Genomic DNA, 20,571 nt, shown 5'->3' with positions numbered 1-20,571 from the left:
TTTTGTTCATTGATCTCTGCAGGATTTATTTGACTCTTTTGTATGATATCTATCTGTTTGTTAAATTTCTCATTCCTCTCATGAATTGTTTTTCTGATTTTTTTGCATTATCTATATGTATTCTCTTGTATCTCACTGAGTTTCCTTAGTATTATTATTATTATTACTACTACTATGATTATTATGTTGCACTCCTTTCCTGACAATTCACTCCTTTTCTTTGAGGTCTATTACTAGAGATTTATATTCCTATGGTGCTGTCATATTTCCTTTGTTTCAGTTTTTGTGTCCCTGTGTAGATGTCTGAACATCTGGTGGAACAAATGCATCTTCCAAATTTTATAGAGTGAATTCCACAGAGAAATTCTTTCACTCACAATTGGATTTTAGTGTCCCTGTTCAGTCACCCTTTGGCTCCAAGTAGATGCAGTCGTATAGTCTCCATTCAGTTGTGCTCAATGTCAGTAATAACTTTGAGTGCCTCAGTAACATAGGCAATAGAATTTTGTGGCAGAGGCAACGGAGACATATTTGTTAAGGTCCTTGGTGGCAAGAGCTTTCAGTATCCACCTTTCTCTTCTTCCCCTAAATGAGGAGTCTAACCTTGTTATCAAGTCTGACATGGCTTATAAGCAGCTGTAGCAGTGCTAGGTTCCAAGTGCAGGTGCTCAGAGCAGCTACAGAGCAGTGGGCCTAGGCTCAGGGTCTCATGAACCTATTGCAGAACCTAGGTTTTTGTGTACAGATTCACTCTGTGTGACCAGGTTGGATGTAGATTTCCCACAAAGCCAGGATCTGCAACTTTGACACACCTCTTAACAGCTTGGATCTAAGGAGCCAGATTGTAGCTGTGATTCTGACCCTGGGACACAGGGCACAGCACTGGTCCAGCTCTGGGAAAGGAGTACTATGAAAGTTTGAGCCCAGGGAGCAGGATACAGCAGGAATTTGGGAACCAGAGCTAATAGGATTTAGTGGCAACCTAGGCCCCAGGGAATGGGGAATCATATAGTAGTGATGCTAAACCCTGGAATAGTGTAAGTTGGCACTATACCAGACTCTGTGTAACAGGTGTAGAACAGTGTAGCACAGCTGTCGTTTGGGCCCTGGGTGCACAACAATGATTCTACTCCCTGAGGAAGGGGGTGTCTCAGCAGCTCAGACTCTAGGGAGTTAGTTCATCTCTCGGGAAGCAGAAAACTATAGTGTTTTGGCCTGTAGAGTGGGGTGCTTATGTTTAGCCACTGCTCTGTTTCCTTGAGATATGTGGTACTATGTCAGTTCAGCCCTGAGATGTATAGCTTGGCCAAGGTACCAGTGGCAATGTGTCACTTCAGCTACGACCTGGGGGCATTACTACTCTCAGCAGCCTAGACAACATTTCCCTAGAGTCCAGGGAATAGCTTCAGCTTACATGGCCCTGGAGAGGCTGACTACAGTGGGTAGCAGGGCACCATTTCAGCTCCATCATAGCAGGTCCCAGAGCATCATAGCACTATTTCCTGGGAGGCAGTACACAGCTTCAGACAGAGTCCTGTGGGGCACAGTGCAGAAGCAACTAAAAGAGGTTTTTAGAGTGGCTCTGGGGGGGCAGAGCATGATGGCGGACAGGACAGACATGTAGCCCACCTCTCCCAAGCCATCAGGTAAGAGGAAAGGCAGTCTGGACCTTCCCTGTGTGTGGATTATTGGAGTGGACAGACAGCTGGAGACGCCCAGCGAACTGGCGGATTGCTATATATGAGGGGTAATTTAAAATCACAGACTCTGTTGTAGAGATTCTTCCCTGCTTGGCCTGCCAGCCAGTAGGCCCCTCCCCTACGGAGGTCAGCAGCTTGTAAATGCTGACAAAACCCAATTGACAAATAATTATTCCTGAACTGAGGGAGGCATCAAAGGAGAGCCACTCAAAACCACGGGGAGCTGAGCAAACTGTTGGACAATTGAAGGGAAGGGATCCTGCCCTGGAAACAGACATTTTGAACTACCCAAAAGGGCGGGCACCTTTCCCCCAGGTGTTGGTGGGGGCTGGCGGTTTAGGCTGCGCGGCGAACTGGCGGGCGCCAATCCAAAAGAGAAACTCTGAACCATAAAACCCAGAATAAGTCCCCCGAATGCTCCAACCCTGGGACCTGGCTGGAAGCCGCGGACCCAGCTTTGGCTGCTGAGGCCGAGAACTTGGCTTCAGCCCCAGGAGCCAGCTACAACAGATAAAACCGCAAGCCCGCCAACGACCACGTGAACTCAGCACCACTCCCCCTACAGCCGATTGCAGTTGCCAGTTTGCAGGAGAACCTGGGAACAGAGTGGAAAGACTTGAGAAGCATGGACACCTGCACTGAGTGGGAAGGTCGGTCGCAAGTGCTGTCTGGAAAAGAACAGCCGAGGTTACACAATTCTTAGGCGGCAAACTTTTGCAGAAATTCCAAAATGACGATCGGCCATGGAAGGTGGTTACCATGGTAACAGTATAAACTGTAAATCAGGTATAAGCCTCGGAACCACTCACAGCACCACCTGGTGTCCAGAAAGTATATTGCAGTATGAATATATTCCTACGAAAGTTGATCCCTACAGCAGACATATAGATAAATATAGGTATATTTCTACACGCAAGAATATTTTTCTAGTTGGTGCCTTTTTTTTCTTTTTTTTGGTTTTTGTGCTTTTTTTTGTTAGTTTTGTTTTTGTCTGTTTTTTCCTCACCATTTTCTTAGAGGAGAATTCGATAATTTTTATTCTTACTTTTTATATAAATATATTTTTTATTTCTATGTTTTCTAATTTTAATTTCCTCTTTCTTCTCATTTAACATTCCTAATAACACCACTTTTTCTCTCTTTTTTTCCTTTCTTTCAATTATTTTATGATTATCACTATTTTTATTGCAGTTGTTCTTATATTGCTGTTGTCGTGGCAATTACCTGTATGTCTATGCGTTTCCGTCTGTCTCTGTATCTATGGGCCCGTGTGCCTGGTAACCTAGTATCTGTTTATTTGTTCACTTGGTCTCAAAGAGCTTGGTGTTATGACCTGCAACTCTGAGCTCCTAACACTCCCCTCCACTCTCACTCTGTGATCTGGAGACCTGCACCCCCAGGAGTCCAGATTCTTGGGAGACTCTCAAGAGGTGCAGACAGGACCTGGACTGCAGCTGGCCAGTGCTGACTCTGTAGCAAAGGAGCGAGAAGATGATGGTCGGTTAAGAGGGAATTACACTGGAGCGGTGGTGCCCCGAGGTGCAGAGCAACAGCTGTCTTCAGCAATAACAAGGCCCACCCCCAGATATCCCATGGCCTCTCCTCCTATCTTCCTGGGCAACCAGATGAGGCCGAGCATCTTCTCAGATGGCAACCACCATGGAACAGACCTGGGACTGAAACACAGGCCCCGTGAGTAAAGGGTTTGCTTGAGGCGGCACTGACCTGGGTGGAACACGGGGACTAGAAAACACACCTGCAGAGCCGGGAAACTCCCAAAGTGGGGCTGATCCAGAGGACCACTTGACTGAGCCTAAGACACACCTGGCCCTCAGGGGATCACCAGCCTATAGACAAAGGAGGCCAAGAGGCTACAGCCGACAACTGATGGTGCTGCGAATACAAACCCACAGGACTAAAGACAGGGCCTGAGGCACAGGTTCTGGGAACTCAAATCATCCCCTCCTCTGCAGAAGAATCTACCAGGGTCAGAAACAAACTCCCACAGGGTTGTGCCGTTCACCCAGTAACATAAATTAAGGGTGGGGCTGGAACTGAGTGAACACCTCCAGCCTCCATCAAGTGCCCGAGGTTGACAGGCCACACCACCCCCTGCTGGATAAAGACAGAGAGTAGTGGCCTAGACAAGCAGACACAGACTACCCTGTGACTTAGGCAGGTGCAAACCCCTGGAGTATCTGCTTACTGCAGACAACTGACTGGGGCTAGCAGCGACTGGGTGTGACAGAGCTGCAAGGTGGGGAAGGAGACATCAATCTTCCCAGACTGATCTATTTACTGGGTGGCTCTTCCTGACGGCACACAGCACTGGAGCAAGCCATATTAGAGCAGTCACCAGACCCCTGTAATCCAGTTCCCAGGGACCTCTTGAACTCTCCCACCCAAGGCAGCTGCTGACTGAGAATATTGATTTGGACCTTTTGAACTGAGCCACTCACCTGGAGACTATCCAGGTGGTGCCCTGGGTAAGTGGTTGTAGGAAGGTTTGATTTTCCTTTTCCATTTGTTGCCTGTGGTGGGTGGGGTGACTTAATTGCTGGTATTTCTCCACAGCTGAGACTTCAACCCTAGTAACTGTTTCACTAGGGTCACATAGAAACCAGCTGAAAACAAGACAGCACCACTTAGCCCCTCTACACCAAACATGGCCCCAGTTTCCAGGCCACAGCACTCTACGGGTCCTCGACAAAACACCAGGGGAGAAATCAAAGGGAGTAAAACAATCATGGGGCAGAATCAGCAGACAAACTCTGGTGACATGAATAACCAGAATAGATCAACCCCCCCCCCCAAGGAAAGATACAGCAGATGTAATTGAAGATCCCATTCACGAACAACTGGCTGAGATGTCAGAAATCGAATTCAGAATTTGGATGGCAAACAAGATTAACAAAATGGAATTAGGAATTCATGGAGAAATTCAAAAGCTGTCTCAAGAATTTAACGAATTTAAAGACAAAACCACCAAAGACTTAGACACACTGAAGCAAGAATTTGCAGCCCTCAAAGATATGAAAAATCCCTTAGCAACAGAATGGACCAAGCAGAAGAAAGGATCTCTGACATCGAAGATAAAGCCTTTGAATGCTCCCAAGCTCTCAAAGAGGAAGAGAAATGGAGAGCAAAAATGGATCATTCTCTCAGAGAGCTCTGGGATAACTTAAGGAAGGCAAATATCCGATTCATAGGAATTCCTGAAACAGATGAAGTGGCCTCAATGGCACAGAGGCCCTTCTGCATGAAATTATGAAAGAGAATTTTCCAGACGTGCCTAGAGAACCTGAAATTCAGATAGCAGATAGTTTCAGAACCCCAGCATGACTCAACCCCAATAAGACATCCCCCAGGCATATCATAATTAACTTCACTAAAGTTAATATGAAGGAGAAAATTCTCAAAGCGGCCAGGCAAAAGAAAACTATTACCTTCAAAGGGAAAAACATTAGAATGACTGCAGGTCTCTCTGCTGAAACTTTTCAAGCCAGAAGAGTGTGGTCATCAACGTTTAATCTCCTCAAGCAAAATAACTTTCAAACCCGGATCTTATACCCAGCTAAACTGAGTTTCATTTATGATGGAGAAATTAAATACTTTAATGACATACATATGCTAAAGAATTTGCCATAACCAAACCAGCTCTTCAGGATATTCTCAGACCTATCCTCCATAATAAACAACCCAATCCTCTACCACAAAAGTAAACTCACTCAGAAACTTCTGATAAAACTCCAACTTCCACAATAGCAAAAGGATTAAAAATGCCCATTGGACTTTTGAAAAACTCAATACCCAAAATTTCACCAAACTTATCAATACTCTCCATTAATGTGAATGGCTTAAACTTCCCTCTAAAGAGACATAGGTTAGCTGACTGGATACAAAAACTCAGGCCAGACATTTGTTGCATACAAGAGTCACATCTTAACTTAAAAGACAAATACAGACTCAGGGTGAAAGGATGGTCATCCATATTTCAGGCAAATGGTAACCAGAAAAAAGCAGGTGTTGCAATTTTATTTGCGAATACAATAGGCTTTAAACCAACAAAAGTAAGGAAGGACAAAAATGGTCACTTCATATTTGTTAAGGGTAAGACTCAATATGATGAGATTTCAATTATTAATATCTATGCATCCAACCATAATGCACCTCAATTTATAAGAGAAACTCTAACAGACATGAGCAACATGATTTCCTCCAACTCTATAATAGTCGGAGATTTTAATACTCCTTTGGCAGTGATGGATCGATCCTCCAACAAAAAGCTTAGTAAAGAAATTCTAGATTTAAATCTAACCATCCAGCATTTAGATTTAGCAGACATCTACAGAACATTTCATCCCAACAAAACTGAATACGCATACTTCTCATCAGCCCACGGATCTTACTCCAAAATCGATCACATCTTAGGTCACAATTCTAACCTCAGGAAATTTAAAGGAATAGAAATTATTCCATGCATCTTCTCAGACCATCATGGAATAAAACTTGAGATGAGGAACAACAGGAATCTGCAAACTCATACAAAAACATGGAAGTTAAATAACCTTATGCTGAATGATAGCTGGGTCAGAGATGAGATCAAGAAGGAAATTGCCAAATTTCTGGAACAAAACAACAATGAAGACACGAACTATCAGAACCTCTGGGACACTGCAAAGGCAGTTCTAAGAGGTAAATTTATAGCACTGCAAGCCTTCCTCAGGAGAATGGAAAGAGAAGAAGTAAGCAACTTAATGGGATACTGCAAGAGACTGGAAATGGAAGAACACTCCAAACCCAAATCCAGTAGAAGAAAAGAAATAACCAAAATCAGAGCAGAACTAAATGAAATTGAAAATAAAAGAATAATACAACAGATCAAAATCAAAAAGCTGGTTTTTTGAAAAGGTCAACAAAATAGATAAACCTTTGGCCAACCTAATCAGGAAAAAAAGAGTAAAATCTCTAATCTCATCAATCAGAAATAACAAAGACAAAATAACAACAGACTCCTCAGAAATCCAAAAAATACTTAATGAATATTATAAGAAACTTTATTCTCAGAAATACGAAAATCTGAAGGAAATTGACCATTACTTGGAAGCACGTCACCTTCCAAGACTTAACCAAAATCAAGTGGAAATGTTGAATGGGCTCATATCAAGTTCGGAAATAGCATCAACCATACAAAATCTCCCCAAAAAGAAAAGCCCGGGACCAGATGGTTTTACGTCAGAATTCTACCAAACCTTTAAAGAGGAATTAGTACCTATATTACTCAACCTGTTCCAAAAGGTAGAAAAAGAAGGAAGACTACCCAACACGTTCTATGAAGCAAATATCACCCTGATCCCCAAACCAGGAAAAGACCCAACAAGAAAAGAAAATTATAGACCAATATCACTAATGAATATAGATGCAAAAATATTCAACAAGATTCTAACAAACAGAATCCAGCAACATATCAAACAAATCATACATCATGACCAAGTCGGTTTTATCCCAGGGTCTCAAGGCTGGTTCAATATACATAAATCTATAAATGTAATTCAGCACATAAACAAATTAAAAAACAAAGACCATATGATTCTCTCAATCGATGCAGAAAAAGCTTTTGATAACATCCAACATACCTTCATGATCAGAACACTTAAGTAAATTGGTATAGAAGGGACATTTCTTAAACTGATAGAGGCCATCTACAGAAAACCCACAGCCAATATCATACTGAATGGAGTTAAATTGGAATCATTTCCACTCAGATCTGGAACCAGACAAGGCTGCCCATTGTCTCCATTGCTCTTTAACATTGCAATGGAAGTTTTAGCCACTGTAATTAGGGAAGAACAGGCGATCAAGGGTATCCACATAGGGTCAGAAGAGATCAAACTTTTGCTCTTCGCAGATGATATAATTGTATATCTGGAAAATACTATGGACTCTACTACAAAACTCTTAGAAGTGATCAAGGAATACAGCAGCATCTCAGATTACAAAATCAACGTTCATAAATCAGTAGGCTTTATATATACCAACAATAGTCAAGTTGAAAAAACAATTAAGGACTCTATCCCATTCACAGTAGTGCCAAAGAAGATGAAATACTTGGGATTTTATCTAACAAAGGATGTGAAAGTTCTATATAAAGAGAACTATGAAACTCTAAGAAAAGAGATAGCTGAGAATGTTAACAAATGGAAAAATATACCATGCTCAAGGTTAGAAAGAATAAACATTGTTAAAATGTCCATACTACCCAAAGCAATATATAATTTCAACACAATCCCCATTAAAGCTCCACTGTCATACTTTAAAGATCTTGAAAAAACAATACTTCGTTTTATATGGAATGAGAAAAAACCTCAAATAGCCAAGACATTACTCAAAAATAAAAACAAAGCAGGAGGAATCATGCTACCAGACCTCAGACTATACTACAAATCGATAGTGATCAAAACAGCATGGTACTGGCACAAAAACAGAGAAGTAGACGTCTGGAACAGAACAGAGAACCAAGAGATGAATCCAGCTAATTACCGCTATTTAATCTTTGACAAGCCAATTAAAGATAATCAATGGGGAAAAGATTCCCTATTTAACAAGTGGTGCTGGGTGAACTGGCTGTCAACCTGTAGAAGACTGAAACTGGACCCACACCTCTCACCATTAACCAAGATAGACTCTCACTGGATTAAAGATTTAAACCTAAGACATGAAACTATAAAAATACTAGAAGAGAGTGCAGGGATAACCCTTGAAGAAATTGGGTTGGGCGAGTTTTTCATGAGAAGGACCCCCCGGGCAATTGAAGCTGCTTCAAAAATACACTACTGGGACTTGATCAAACTAAAAAGCTTCTGCACAGCCAAGAACACAGTAAGTAAAGCAAGCAAACAGCCCTCAGAATGGGAGCAGATATTTGCAGGTTATGTCTCCGACAAAGGTTTAATAACCAGAATCCACAGAGAACTCAAATGCATTAGCAAGAAAAGAACAAGGAATCCCATCGCAGGCTGGGCAAGGGACTTGAAGAGAAACTTCTCTGAAGAAGACAGGCGCACGGCCTTCAGACATGTGAAAAAATGCTCATCATCTTTAATCATCAGAGAAATGCAAATCAAAACTACTTTGAGATATCATCTAATTCCAGTGAGACTAGCCTACATCACAAAATCCCAAGACCAGAGATGTTGATGTGGATGTGGAGAAAAGGGAACACTTTTGCACTGTGGGAATGCAAATTAATACATTCCTTTTGGAAAGAGATATGGAGAACACTTAGAGATCTGAAAATAGATCTGCCATTCAATCCTGTAATCCCTCTACTGGGCATATACCCAGAAGATCAAAAATCACATCATAACAAAGATATTTGTATTGAATATTTATTGCAGCCCAATTCATAATTGCTAAGTCATGGAAAAAGCCCAAGTGCCCATCGATCCACGAATGGATTAATAAATTGTGGTATATGTACACCATGGAATATTATGCAGCCTTAAAAAAAGATGGAGACTTTACCTCTTTCATGTTTAATTGATGGAGCTGGAACATATTCTTCTTAGTAAAGTGTCTCAAGAATGGAAGAAAAAGTACCCAATGTACTCACCCTTATTATGAAACTAATCTAGGACCTTCACATGAAAGCTATAACCCAGTTACAACCTAAGAATAGGGAGAAGGAGGAAAGGAAGGGGAGGGAGGGGGGAGGAAGTTGGAGGGAGGGGGATTAATGGGATTACACCTGCAGTGCATCTTACAAGGGAATATGTGAATCCTAGAAAAAGTGGAATGTAAAGGTCTTAGCAAAATAACTAAGAAAATGCCATGAAAGCTATGTTAACTAGTGTGGTGGAAATGCGTCAAACGGTCTATGAACCAAGTGTAGGTGCCCCATGATCATACTAATGTACACAGCTATGATTTAATAAAAAAATAAATAAAAATCAGAGTGGCTCTGTCAAGGTACCAACTCCCTGGAAGGAGTGCACAGCTTCTTCTCTGGCCTGAAGCTGCCTGGAGCAGCAACAAATGGAACAGATAGGTAGAGCGGTTCACAGCTAGGCCTTAGGATCTTGGACCACAAGGGGGAGTGGTTTGGTGATGGCATAGCCTCAGGGATGAAAGGGAGCCCTGGCCACTCACCCCCAGATCAAAACACTCCAGAGGAATTTCCAGGTACAAGCTGACATAATGCAGTAGCTTCTCCCGCCACAGGGGAGGTAAGGGGAGTGTGGAAAGGGTCTGTGGGAATGAAACATGCCAGGGCACAGTGTCGAGAACATCTGGGTTGGGGGGGAGTTCCCTCAGCTGGGCTCAGTGCCTGTCAGAACTGTTGAGGTCCCCCATAATGAGGACTATATGTGCCTGAGGTGTTGAGAGCTGCTAAAGTAGTCTCACTTACCTTTTCCTTGCAAGAAGTCCCCACTGGTTTTCTGAGCTGATCCCAAGTGGGGAATGGGGTGATGGAAGCCTGGTGTTATCTTACATTCTCTATGTGGCTATCCTGAGTTTCTGTGCTCTCCAGGGTTCCTGTGGTTCCTTTCATGTACTCTGGTCCTCTCCTTTAATTATTTTTGTCAAACTGTAGTGATTTATTTGTTGTTTTGGCTGTCTTTGCAGATGTGGGGGACAAGTGCTAGGGACTTCTAGTCAGCTGTCTCTAAAGCAGCAATGGAAGAAGAACTATTCTACCAGGGAGAGGAAGAGCCAATGGTCTTGCCTCTTAGGATTCCCTTTGAACACTGTAATCTCATTTACACTAATGAGACAGTAGAAGTCAGCACAGGAGGGCTATGATGGACAGTTAACACTTCAGACATGAAAAGTCTCAATAGTATTGTATGTCCTCAAATTATTCCCATCCCTCTAATAGGCCTAGGGGGCCTAGGCTAAGACAGAAAGGTGTCAGGCCAAGGTTATAATGGAAAAATACCAGTTAACTCCTGGCAAATTTCCAGACTTTAAGCTTTCAAATGAAATGAAATAAGTCTAGCTCACTCCCAAGATAAATGAGAAAGTACTAATTGATTTCTTGCTTCTGGTTCATTCCCAGTTTCTTACTTGGCTAACTCCCTGGAAAGCAAACTGGAAAGTACCAACGGTTCCTGGACTGACTTATAAACAATACCAGGTGGGGAAAATACTGAAACTAAGATGTACAGGGGGAAAATATTAAAACAAAGATGTATGGTGTGTAACTAAATAACCGCAAAATTCTGCTTCTGTACAATACTTGCTTGCTACCTGCCCGGATGCACCTGGACAGCCTGTGTGCCAACCAGGATGCAGACCAAGCCTTAAAAACCTGACCCCTTAAGCACCTGGAGCTGCTCTCAGAAACCCCATGTTGGGACTTGTAGGGAGTCACCAGCCGGCTCTTCAATAAAAGGACTGCTGTAATTTGTCTTGTTTGACAGTGTGGTCTTTGTGGAACTCCTGGGCATAACACCTCAGAGTTAAGGAAGAAGCTTATACTATATATTCTTAGAAAGAACACCTCTTTCCCTTTCATTTGTATAAAAATGCAAATGTATCACACCCAAGAAGGATGTAAATTTCCATTATAAAGTCCTCCAGGAACATCTGCAGTTGAGGATCCCTGAGGTAACAGCCCTAAAACAATAAAGGCCCTCAGGGCCTCCCCCTGGAGAGCCAATCCCCAGCAATCCCTTAGTGCCAGCTGGTCTTGCTTGCAGAACCTCATCCATAGGGCAGAGGTTCCTCCATGCTTTCCTCTGGTTTGCCTTTTAGAAGTATAAGTGTGGGAACATGTGGAGAACATATTGAGAAGGCTGTCACAGTGAACCAGATGAGCAATGAATGAGCTTCAGAGAAATTAATTGGGGCAGGCAACTCCTGGGCTCAAGTTATCCTCCTGCCTCAGCCTCCCGATCAGCTGGGACTACAGACACGCACCACCAGGCCCAGCTGATTTTTGTATTTTTTTGTGGAGACAGGATCTCGCTCTCTCTCAGGCTGGTTTCAAATTCCTGACTCAAGCAATCCACCCACCTTGGCCTCCCAGATTGCTAAGATTAATCCACCTCACTTGGCCAAACTGCTCTTTTAATAAATATATGTGCACATATACTGTTTCTTTACTCATACTATATATATGTACACAATCCATGTGTTCAACATGCTGGCATATGATTATCAAATTTTAAGCCACTGAATTTCCTGTGTGAAAAAATAGATAATTAGTGTCATGGGGTCCCAAGTTGACCACTCAAGGATAAGTTCCCTTGGATTCAGACACTTGAATGTGTTTGGCAAAATTGGTACATGTGGAATCAACTTGTAGGGAGTCAGGACAGCCATAAAAGTGTGTGAAGAACAAAATGAAGAGTGTCTACAGCCTTTCTGTGGGCACTGAGGGTTCCACTCTGAGCTGCATGGGAGTTGGCAACAACCACTGAAATGAGGTGGGTTTGAGGTACCTGTGGAGAGTCTCTACACTGTCAGCTGACTGGTGAGAACAAAGAGATCTCTCTGAGAAATCCTGGAAATCAACAGACTCCTATCTGATTCTAAATTTCCTAATATAGGAAATGAGGGTTGGGGACTAACCATATCTATGACTGGAATTCTTTATTTCTTCCTCTGCTTCTTTTCTATACAGAGTGAACCGCAGCAGAAAAAGAGATTATGCCTTGAAACTGACTGATCTTTCCAAAAAGAAAAGTCAGTTAATGGCACAGATGGTGATAACAGGGACATATTGGTATAGAACTGAGTCAACTCACAGTACATCTTCCAAGACTAAAGGACAGGGTTGTGATTAAGCTATGACTCATTTTCAACACATAGAAATTCTAGAAGTCTCTAGAAAGAATGGGAAGGCAATCTTTATTTAAGCAGAAATTGATCACAGAGTCCATTATCCCACGGTATATTTCCTTTATTTGCTGACATTGATATGCACCACATTTTTCTATATGCCATACGTTATAGAATACACACAATCCACACTTTATTACATCAAACAGTTTATAGTGAAGAGTGAAAGTCAAAACTAAATGGTTGGTTATTGACATTCACAAATGAGGACCTACTGAAATGAGACTCTATATACACACAGGAGGTTATAAACAGCCTCAGGACAAGGGGTGCTAAATAACTTAACTTAGGCCCTTCATGGTAAATTGGAGTGTTGCTAAGGACTCTTTCCACATGGCATCTGCTCATATGCTATGTTCCAAGTCTTCTGATCCTCTGTAATCTAACATTCTTTTCTAGTTGTTCTTCACTCCTTCTAGACCCCCTTAGTCTGACCTATCATTTCTCCATCCTGTTTTACTTGCTATCAGTCTTCCCCATCCCCCCGTCCCTCCGTCCTCTTCAATGCTGTCATGCCCATTTCTCTGCATCCCATCCCATGGTTCTTAACTTGCTCGTCCAGCTCCTCTGCCCCTCTGCCTTTTCCATGAGAAGCCTCCTTTTGTGTTTCTGCTCCACCTCCTTTGCCCACAAGAGGACATTTTGACTCCTCTCTCTGTCCGTTATTCAAGCTGCTTTTGACAGAAAATGACGTGCTGCTTTGGGAGCTCCTTTTATTTGAATGTTTTATCTTGAATGACGGGTCACTCAACTGAATATGTCTTACCAGTTTCTTTATTTTAAAATCATGCAGTCTGAATTCCAAATCCCACATCCTGTTGCACTTCAGAGATTCCATCTGTTCTTTAAAATTCCTCAGATCCTGCTTTAAACAGGGAGAAATGTTGAGGTTGAAATTTAGCTCCAAGCTCAACAAGCTCTCTTTTTTTGCTATATCCAACAAAAACTGCATACTGAGGATCATCTCCTTGTTCCCTTCTAGCTCATTGACCTGCAGCAGTCTTTGAACTTCTCTGCGGGACTCTTCCCCCAGCTGGCTCTGGTCCTCTTTCATCAGGTAGGACATGGCATGAAAAAATTCCTGGAAGCTGATGTGGCGGAAGCTGTAGAACTTCTTCACATCAAGCCCCTCTTGGTAATCATCGCTGCTCAGGAAAGCAGCAAGGCTGGGACCATCTAAATTGTGTTTCCTGAGCTCAGCTTCTTCAAACAAAAACCTCTGGTGGTGGATCCCCTCAGCTGCCAAGGCGCACAGACTCCTCAGGACCCTGTGCCGGGAAAGCTCGGAGCAGCCCTCGTCATCAGATGGCAGGAAGGTGGACACATAGGCCATGAAGATGTCAGTGCTGTTTCTGGGTGTCTCTGAGACTTCCTGGCCTCTCTCCATCTGCCTCTTCAGCCAGGAGCAGACCACCCAGCAAAGGCCTGGAACCTGGCATGCTTTATACAGAATGGCATTTCCTTGGACAAATGCAAAGGCATTCTTGGCTTGCTCCTCTTCCATGAAATAGGAGCTAAAATATGCCCTCCTCTCCTCCTCAGAGAAGCCTAGGATATGGACATGGCATGCATTTTTTGGCAAGGGCTCCAGATTCTGCAAAGCCAGGGACCGGGTGGTGATGAGCAAGGAGCATGTGGGAAGTTTCCTTCTCCTAATCAGAATCTGCAGCACATCCTCCTTGGGGCTTGAGCTCTTCCTCTTCAACTGTTCTGCAAAGGGCCTCTGCAGCTCATCAAAGCCATCCAGAATGAACAGGAGCCGCTCTGGCTGCCGCACAATCTCTGTGACAGGGGCTTGATTGTCCTCACAACACCAGTAGAGGAGCTCGTCCAGTTTGCCCTTGGGCAGCAGGAGCACTTCTTTGCAGCTCACATAAAAGACATAATCAAACCGGCCTGGGTACAGGGTACCAGAGGCCCAATCCAGCAAAATTTTTTTGGCCAGAGTTGTCTTCCCAGTGCCAGCAGATCCCTGTAGCACTACAAAGGATGGGTCTGGGTAGGGCTTTTTTCCCGAATCAAATAGAGTTTCCACCGTGACAGAGTCCAGCTCCTCCTCCAGGATGGGGCAAGCAGGTGATTCGGGGCTCCCCAAACTGGGCTTAGCCACCAGGAGCAGCTGTCTGTAACTGCTATCAACTCCCCCTTCTTTCCTCTCCTCTACTTTGCGCACGTGCTCTCGGTATATTTCTCTGTAATCTGAGCCAGAAAAAATGAAGCATTAGGCAGGGGTTCAATGGGAATTTAAACAGGCAAAACAGACCTTCTGAACTTTGACTCTGGTCTTTGGCCTCATCTTTTTCTATGGTCCCTAATTTGTAACTCCCTGAAGATTACAGTTCTGGCTTCCTAAGGACAGTCCCTTGTATGTGCATATGAGTGTGTGTGCATGCGTGTGCAGTATGCGTGTGCCCATCTGTGTGAGTGTGTGAGGGTGTTTTTGTGGGATGTGAGTGGATGCGTGTATCCACATGTGCCCTTAGGCGTGGGCTTGTGGAAGTTTGCCTGCTGTGCTGGGAAGGCCTGTCAGCGTGCAGGAGCAAGCATGTTTGTAAGAATTATGCATAAGTGAAGAAGTCTCTATATGAGAGAATGCATAAATGTCTGAGTGTCCATAAAATGTCGCCATGTGAAGAGGTAGGGGCAGAGAGAGGAGGAAAGAAAGGGATGCCAGAGCATGGTGAGGTGATAGGAGCCTATTCTCAGGAAAGAATGGGCCAGATGCTAAAGATAAACTGGCTTCTGAGCAAGAGCTACAACTTGCAGTCTGTGACACTCCGCCCCACCTCCACCCAACTTTTTGTATAGCTGAGGAGCTGTTAGGCTTGAAATGAGCCTGTGAAGGGATCACAGACACCAGCAGATCCTCCCTCCTCCCCAGCATCCCAGGAGAAGGAACAGGAGGCTATTTAGGGTCCATGCCCACCCCACTCTCTAGGGTGGTTCCTTCAGAGGTCTGGGTTACAGAAGATTGTGAGAAGCACCCTGAGCTGCCTGCCAGTAAGCAGCAAGGGCAGGGCCAACCCCCCAACCTGATGCCATTTCTCCTGGTTGGTGGAAATATCATCGCCAGCACCATCTGGATCTCTAAGCCCCTCTCTTCACACGCTCCCTTTCTGGAGGTAAGATGTGGGATTTTATGGCCATGAGATACTATAGTCTTTTTATAAATAAGCCCTACCTTTGGTTCAGGCCCCAACCTGACAGTTGTCAGAATTCTCAGCTGGAGACCACCCAGGACCCTGGGGCACTGGGGACTCCCAGGCAAGGGCAAGGGCAGGATGGCAGAAGGCACAAACTACAGGCCCTGGGAGTATGAAAATGCCATGGGGACAGGGGGCCCTGGAGCCACCGCACCTTCCTCTTTTCCCCCTCCACACTCACCATTCAGACAAATGTGGCTGAGCTGGTCCACAAGTTGCAACAGGTTCATGACCTTCAAGCCCTTGAGTACCACTCTCACGGCCTCCTGTGCTCCATACATTGAAATCAGTTTAGATGCCAGCTCCACCCGACTCAGACCCTCCAGCTGCCCTCTGGCCAGGTACGGATGGCCTTCAGCCGGGGTTGTACCCCGTAAATGGAATTTTAATGTCTTAAATTCATTCTCCTCAAGGTCATTCAGGGCCCAGATCAATGCCTCCTGGGGGTCATGGGCCTGGAACATGGTGAAGGATCAAATTCAGACCAGTGACTTGAAGCAGGAGGTGAGAGCAGAGGTCTGTGAGGACAGGAGAGCAGCTGAGGCGCCTTTGCCCACCCTCCTTGCTGGGTGCTTGGCAAGCTGCAGGGCGGCGTCCAGGGAGAAATGAGAGGCACGCAAAGCTTCAAGAAAGGTGAGCAGGTGGAGACAGCAGAGGAATTTCCCTGCCTTTTTATCATGTGAATTGTGTACCACGTGTTAAGTGGCATTTCTTGTCAGCCAATAACAAGGTGTGTTGGTGTGTTGGCCTCTCTCTCTCCACCCTCCATCTCTGGCTCTGTCTCTCTCTTTGCTCCCTCTTTTCCTCCCTCTCTCTCACACACATTTCTTTCCAGGCCCGGCATGCTCCTTAGACAAACAGGTTATGAAAAATATTATTTTAAAGTTTCAGTGTTTAGTTTTAAAAGTGAACCTATCCCTGGCCACGTGAACCTATCCAGAGCTGGTGCACATTTGCTGGGACTGCTGAGGAATGGCAAGAAGGTAAAACTCCACACTCATCAGCCCACTGGCCTCATATGTGGGCCTCATGGACTCAGTCTCACCCTATTTGAAAGCTGGAAGTCTTCTAATTCAGATAAAGTGACAAGCATAAGCAATGATCAGAAGAGGAACAGCCCCCATTGAGTGCCTCGTTTGTGTCCTGTGATTTACATATCTTAGCCTTTTTGATTATTCCCAAAACTATTTCAGGTACTACTCCAGATGTGAAATTCGGTAGTCAGGGAAAAATGGTTTTCCAAAGTATTCAAGAGTTAGGCCACTGGACAAAGAGGTGAGATTTCAACCGCAATCTGTGACCTGGGGTGGGGGATGGAGAGAGACAGAAAGAATCAAAAGATAAGGACACCGACAACAGACTCAGAACCCAGGAAGCCCGGCTAAGTGCAACCAGAAACTGGAGACATTTACAGATACTAAAGTGGCAGAGAAAGGAGAGCAGGATTGTGAGGGGTGTTTTTTTTTTTTTCAGTTTTGACCTGGAGCCAGGCTTTTGTCCTCCACCCCCGTATATGGGGCCGACGCCCTACTCCTTGAGTCACAGGTGCCACCCAGATTTTGAGCTATTTTTAAAATGTGAAACTAAAAAGCAAATATCCAATGTACTCAATACTAATACGAAGCCAGCATGATCCAGTGCATGCCCAAATAGGAGAAAAACTCATTTCAATTCCAGTTGGGGGGAGGGGTAACAAGGGAGAGGGAAGGGGTTGGGTGCGCTCACGGAATGGACACAGGGTGGGGGATGGCACACCTTTTGTGTGTGAGACATAACCACAAGTCAAACTCCACCTAACAAAATCAAATACTTTGACCTGGTTGTTTGTATCCTCACATCAACCTGAAATAAATTTACTTTAAAAATAAATACATAAATAATGCCTGTAGAAAAAATAAAATAAAATGTGGAACTAACATGCAGACAGGGTAGCAGTCATTGGAAAAACATAAACAACAATTAATAGAAAGCTCTCAGAAACCAGAACTATGTCTCTGATCTAAGGCCAATGGGGAATTCATCTTGGTGGTACAATGTGATATTTGCCACTGGGAGTTCCCAAAAGAGGATTTGAGAATAGAGAGAGTTTCTGTGATTTAAATATAAGCATTCTGACCACACACTGACAGGAGAAAGAGAGCTGTCTGGAGTGTGTCAGGATACATGAGACCTTGGCCACAAGTCACAGGCCAGTTTGGAAAAGCAGGACTGGTAAAGAGGAGTTTCAGCCTGCATGAGAGGACTCTGGGATCCTCAGCAACTCTCTGATGTTGGTAAAGCTAATTCAGGAAAGAAGAGAAGACAACACTGGAACCTGCCAAGTAGATGTCCAATCCAGGCTGCTCACCCCAGCTCAGACCCGCAAAGCTGGAGGTGAGGCAGAAAGGGAGGCTCCCCATATAGGAGCCCAGAGAGCAAGGCCCTGGGGAATGAGATGAAGCAGTCCCTTCTCTGCTCCAATGACTCTTCAGGCCATGCCTGGGTCCTCTTAGCCCAACACACAAATTTGCTTATGTTCGGTGGTACTGGTATCAAAAATCCAGGTGTGATCAGCAGACACCTACTGTACAGTACGTGCACACATGGGGCTGGAACAGAAGAAGGATCCCCCAAGCCTCTGCAGAGCAAAAACATCCAAACACTCCATCTGTCGGTGGAGTGAGCAACTGCTCACCAGCTGGGACCTGACCTCATTCCTCCATATATTAAAGTTGAGAAACAAGGGAGGGGATGAAGGATGAACTCTTCTGTCCCCAAGAGAAAAAGAGCCCAGCAGCTTTTCACTCCCTGAAGGCCCCAGGCCTCTTCTACAATCTGTTCCAGTCCAGGCTGAACAGTTTGACTAGAGAGACAAACAAATTGGAGAACTGTCACCATCATCCTCAGCCACGGCACCATTTCTTTAAGTTGTTGAAACGACTGCAGAATGTGCTCCACCAAAAAGAAAAAGGAAGAAGGCATGAGTTCTATGAAATAAGAAGCCAAACCAAGAGAAAACCAGATTCTAAGAAGGCAGCTGGTCATCCGGCCTGGAGAGCTCAGAGTCCCCGAAAGCCCTGACAAGAGAGTGGGTTTCTCCAGAAAAAATGTCCTTGAAAGAAAAGAAAAGAGGATTAATAGGTTAACTAACATATTGGCCTTCTGGAAGAGTCTACTGAGAGGATATTATAGGATGAGAAAACTAGCAGTAAGTTCTAAGAAAACAAGATAAATGAAAGTATAATGAGGAGGGTGGTGCCTGTGGCTCAGTGAGTAGGGCGCTGACCCCATATACCGATGGTGCAAGTTCAAACCCAGCCCCAGCCAAACTGCAACAAAAAAATAGCCGGGAACTGTGGCAGGCACCTGTAGTCCCAGTTATTTGGGAGGCTGAGGCAAGAGAATCACCTAAGCCCAGGAGTTGGAGGTTGCTGCGAGCTGCGATGCCACAGCACTCTACCGAGGGCAGCAAAGTGAAACTGTCTCTTAAAAAACGAAAATAAAAAGAAAGTGTAATGAGGAAATTACTAACATAGGAAGAACAAAAAAATAAGACAGGAAACATAAATAGTAAACTTTAACAATCAGGTATGAATAATAGTTGCATAAAAATAATAATGTGGCCAGGCTGAGGTATTATCACACCTATAATCCTAGCACTCTGGAAGGCCAAGGCAGGATGATTACTTAAGGCTAGGACATCAAGACCAGCCTGGGCAACATTTCTCCCTCCCCCAATTCTAAAAAAATTTTTAAGAAACAAGCAAGGCTCAGTGGTGTGTGCCTATAGTCCCAGCTACTTGAGAGCTTGAGGCAGGAAGATGGCTTGAGCCAAAGAGTTTGAGGTTGTAGTGAGCTATGACAGCACCACTGCACATCAGCCTGGGCAACAGAGCCAGACCATCTCTAGAAAAATAGACTAAAAAAGAAATAATAGTATTACCACTGAACATTTATCTAACTAAAATGTATAATATAACCAAATTGAAAGAATAGTGGTAGAATGTACTAGAATAAGAAGTCAATAGATAATGCCTAAAATAGATGAATCAAAAGGTAGCAATATGCAGTACACATATTATTTAGAATAAAGCACAGAGATATGAGAAGAAATGTAATAAGCTTTTTAATGCTAATTGACTTTTTAAACCAAGAGCATATTTTACTTTAATAAAATAAAAATTAATCTAGCAAAGAAAGGATAGGAAGTAAAGAAATAGAGTTAACCTGTATAGGTAAATCTTTCAGGAAGCTCAAAAACAAAAGGAATTAGAAAGGTCCCGAGGTAAAGTGGAAAATGAGGAGTTAACATGGGAGGGATGGCATGTACCTAAACCCCAACAGAAAGCATCTGGTAAAGGGGTCTGGTTAGCAATGAGGTGACAGGAGAAAGTACTGGAGGAAGGAAGACAGCACGGGGATTGGGACAGGATTCAGAGCAATAACAGGAGGCTGGAGGGAATCCTCCCCATCCATATGAGGAGAATGAGACAGGTTGTTTGGCAGAGAAAGGCAGGTGTGTGGGGTTTGTTGTCAGAAGATGAGTGCATTCATGTCCGGCGCCCCTGTGTTCTCCGTGCAGTATGGGTAACAGCATCTTCAGGGCATGATGCCTGAAGAGGGGGAAGCCAGCTGGAGGTGGTTGCTAACAAGCCTTGTTTCTAGGCACCTCCCTTCTCCTCCAAGGAGCTCATGCCCATTGCTCAGCGAGAACTCGCAGAGCCCAGAGCAACAGGCAGGAATGGGAACTGTAGGAGGCAGCCCAACAGCCTGCCTGGGCCAGGCCACCTGTAGAAGGGTGGAGTGGCTGGCCACCTGTAGAAGGGTGGAGTGACTGGCCACCT

The 20,571-nt window shown here is 44.2% G+C and overlaps 1 protein-coding gene across 1 annotated transcript; it reads right to left on the bottom strand.

The window, feature by feature from the left end:
* Positions 1 to 13,011: 13,011 nt before the first annotated feature.
* Positions 13,012 to 16,212, bottom strand: NLRP10 (NLR family pyrin domain containing 10). The gene is made up of 2 exons (XM_053559884.1): positions 15,930 to 16,212; positions 13,012 to 14,744 (listed from the first exon to the last, which is right to left on the bottom strand). Exons 1-2 carry the CDS (start codon positions 16,210 to 16,212, stop codon positions 13,012 to 13,014), a joined length of 2,016 nt encoding a protein of 671 aa, XP_053415859.1.
* Positions 16,213 to 20,571: the final 4,359 nt, after the last annotated feature.

The sequence above is a fragment of the Nycticebus coucang genome, chromosome 14, assembly GCF_027406575.1.
Source record: "Nycticebus coucang isolate mNycCou1 chromosome 14, mNycCou1.pri, whole genome shotgun sequence".
In the NCBI taxonomy this organism is placed as follows: Eukaryota; Metazoa; Chordata; class Mammalia; order Primates; family Lorisidae; genus Nycticebus; species Nycticebus coucang.
The sequence above is the reverse complement of the archived record's forward strand: the minus strand, read 5'-3'. Positions and strand labels throughout refer to the sequence as shown.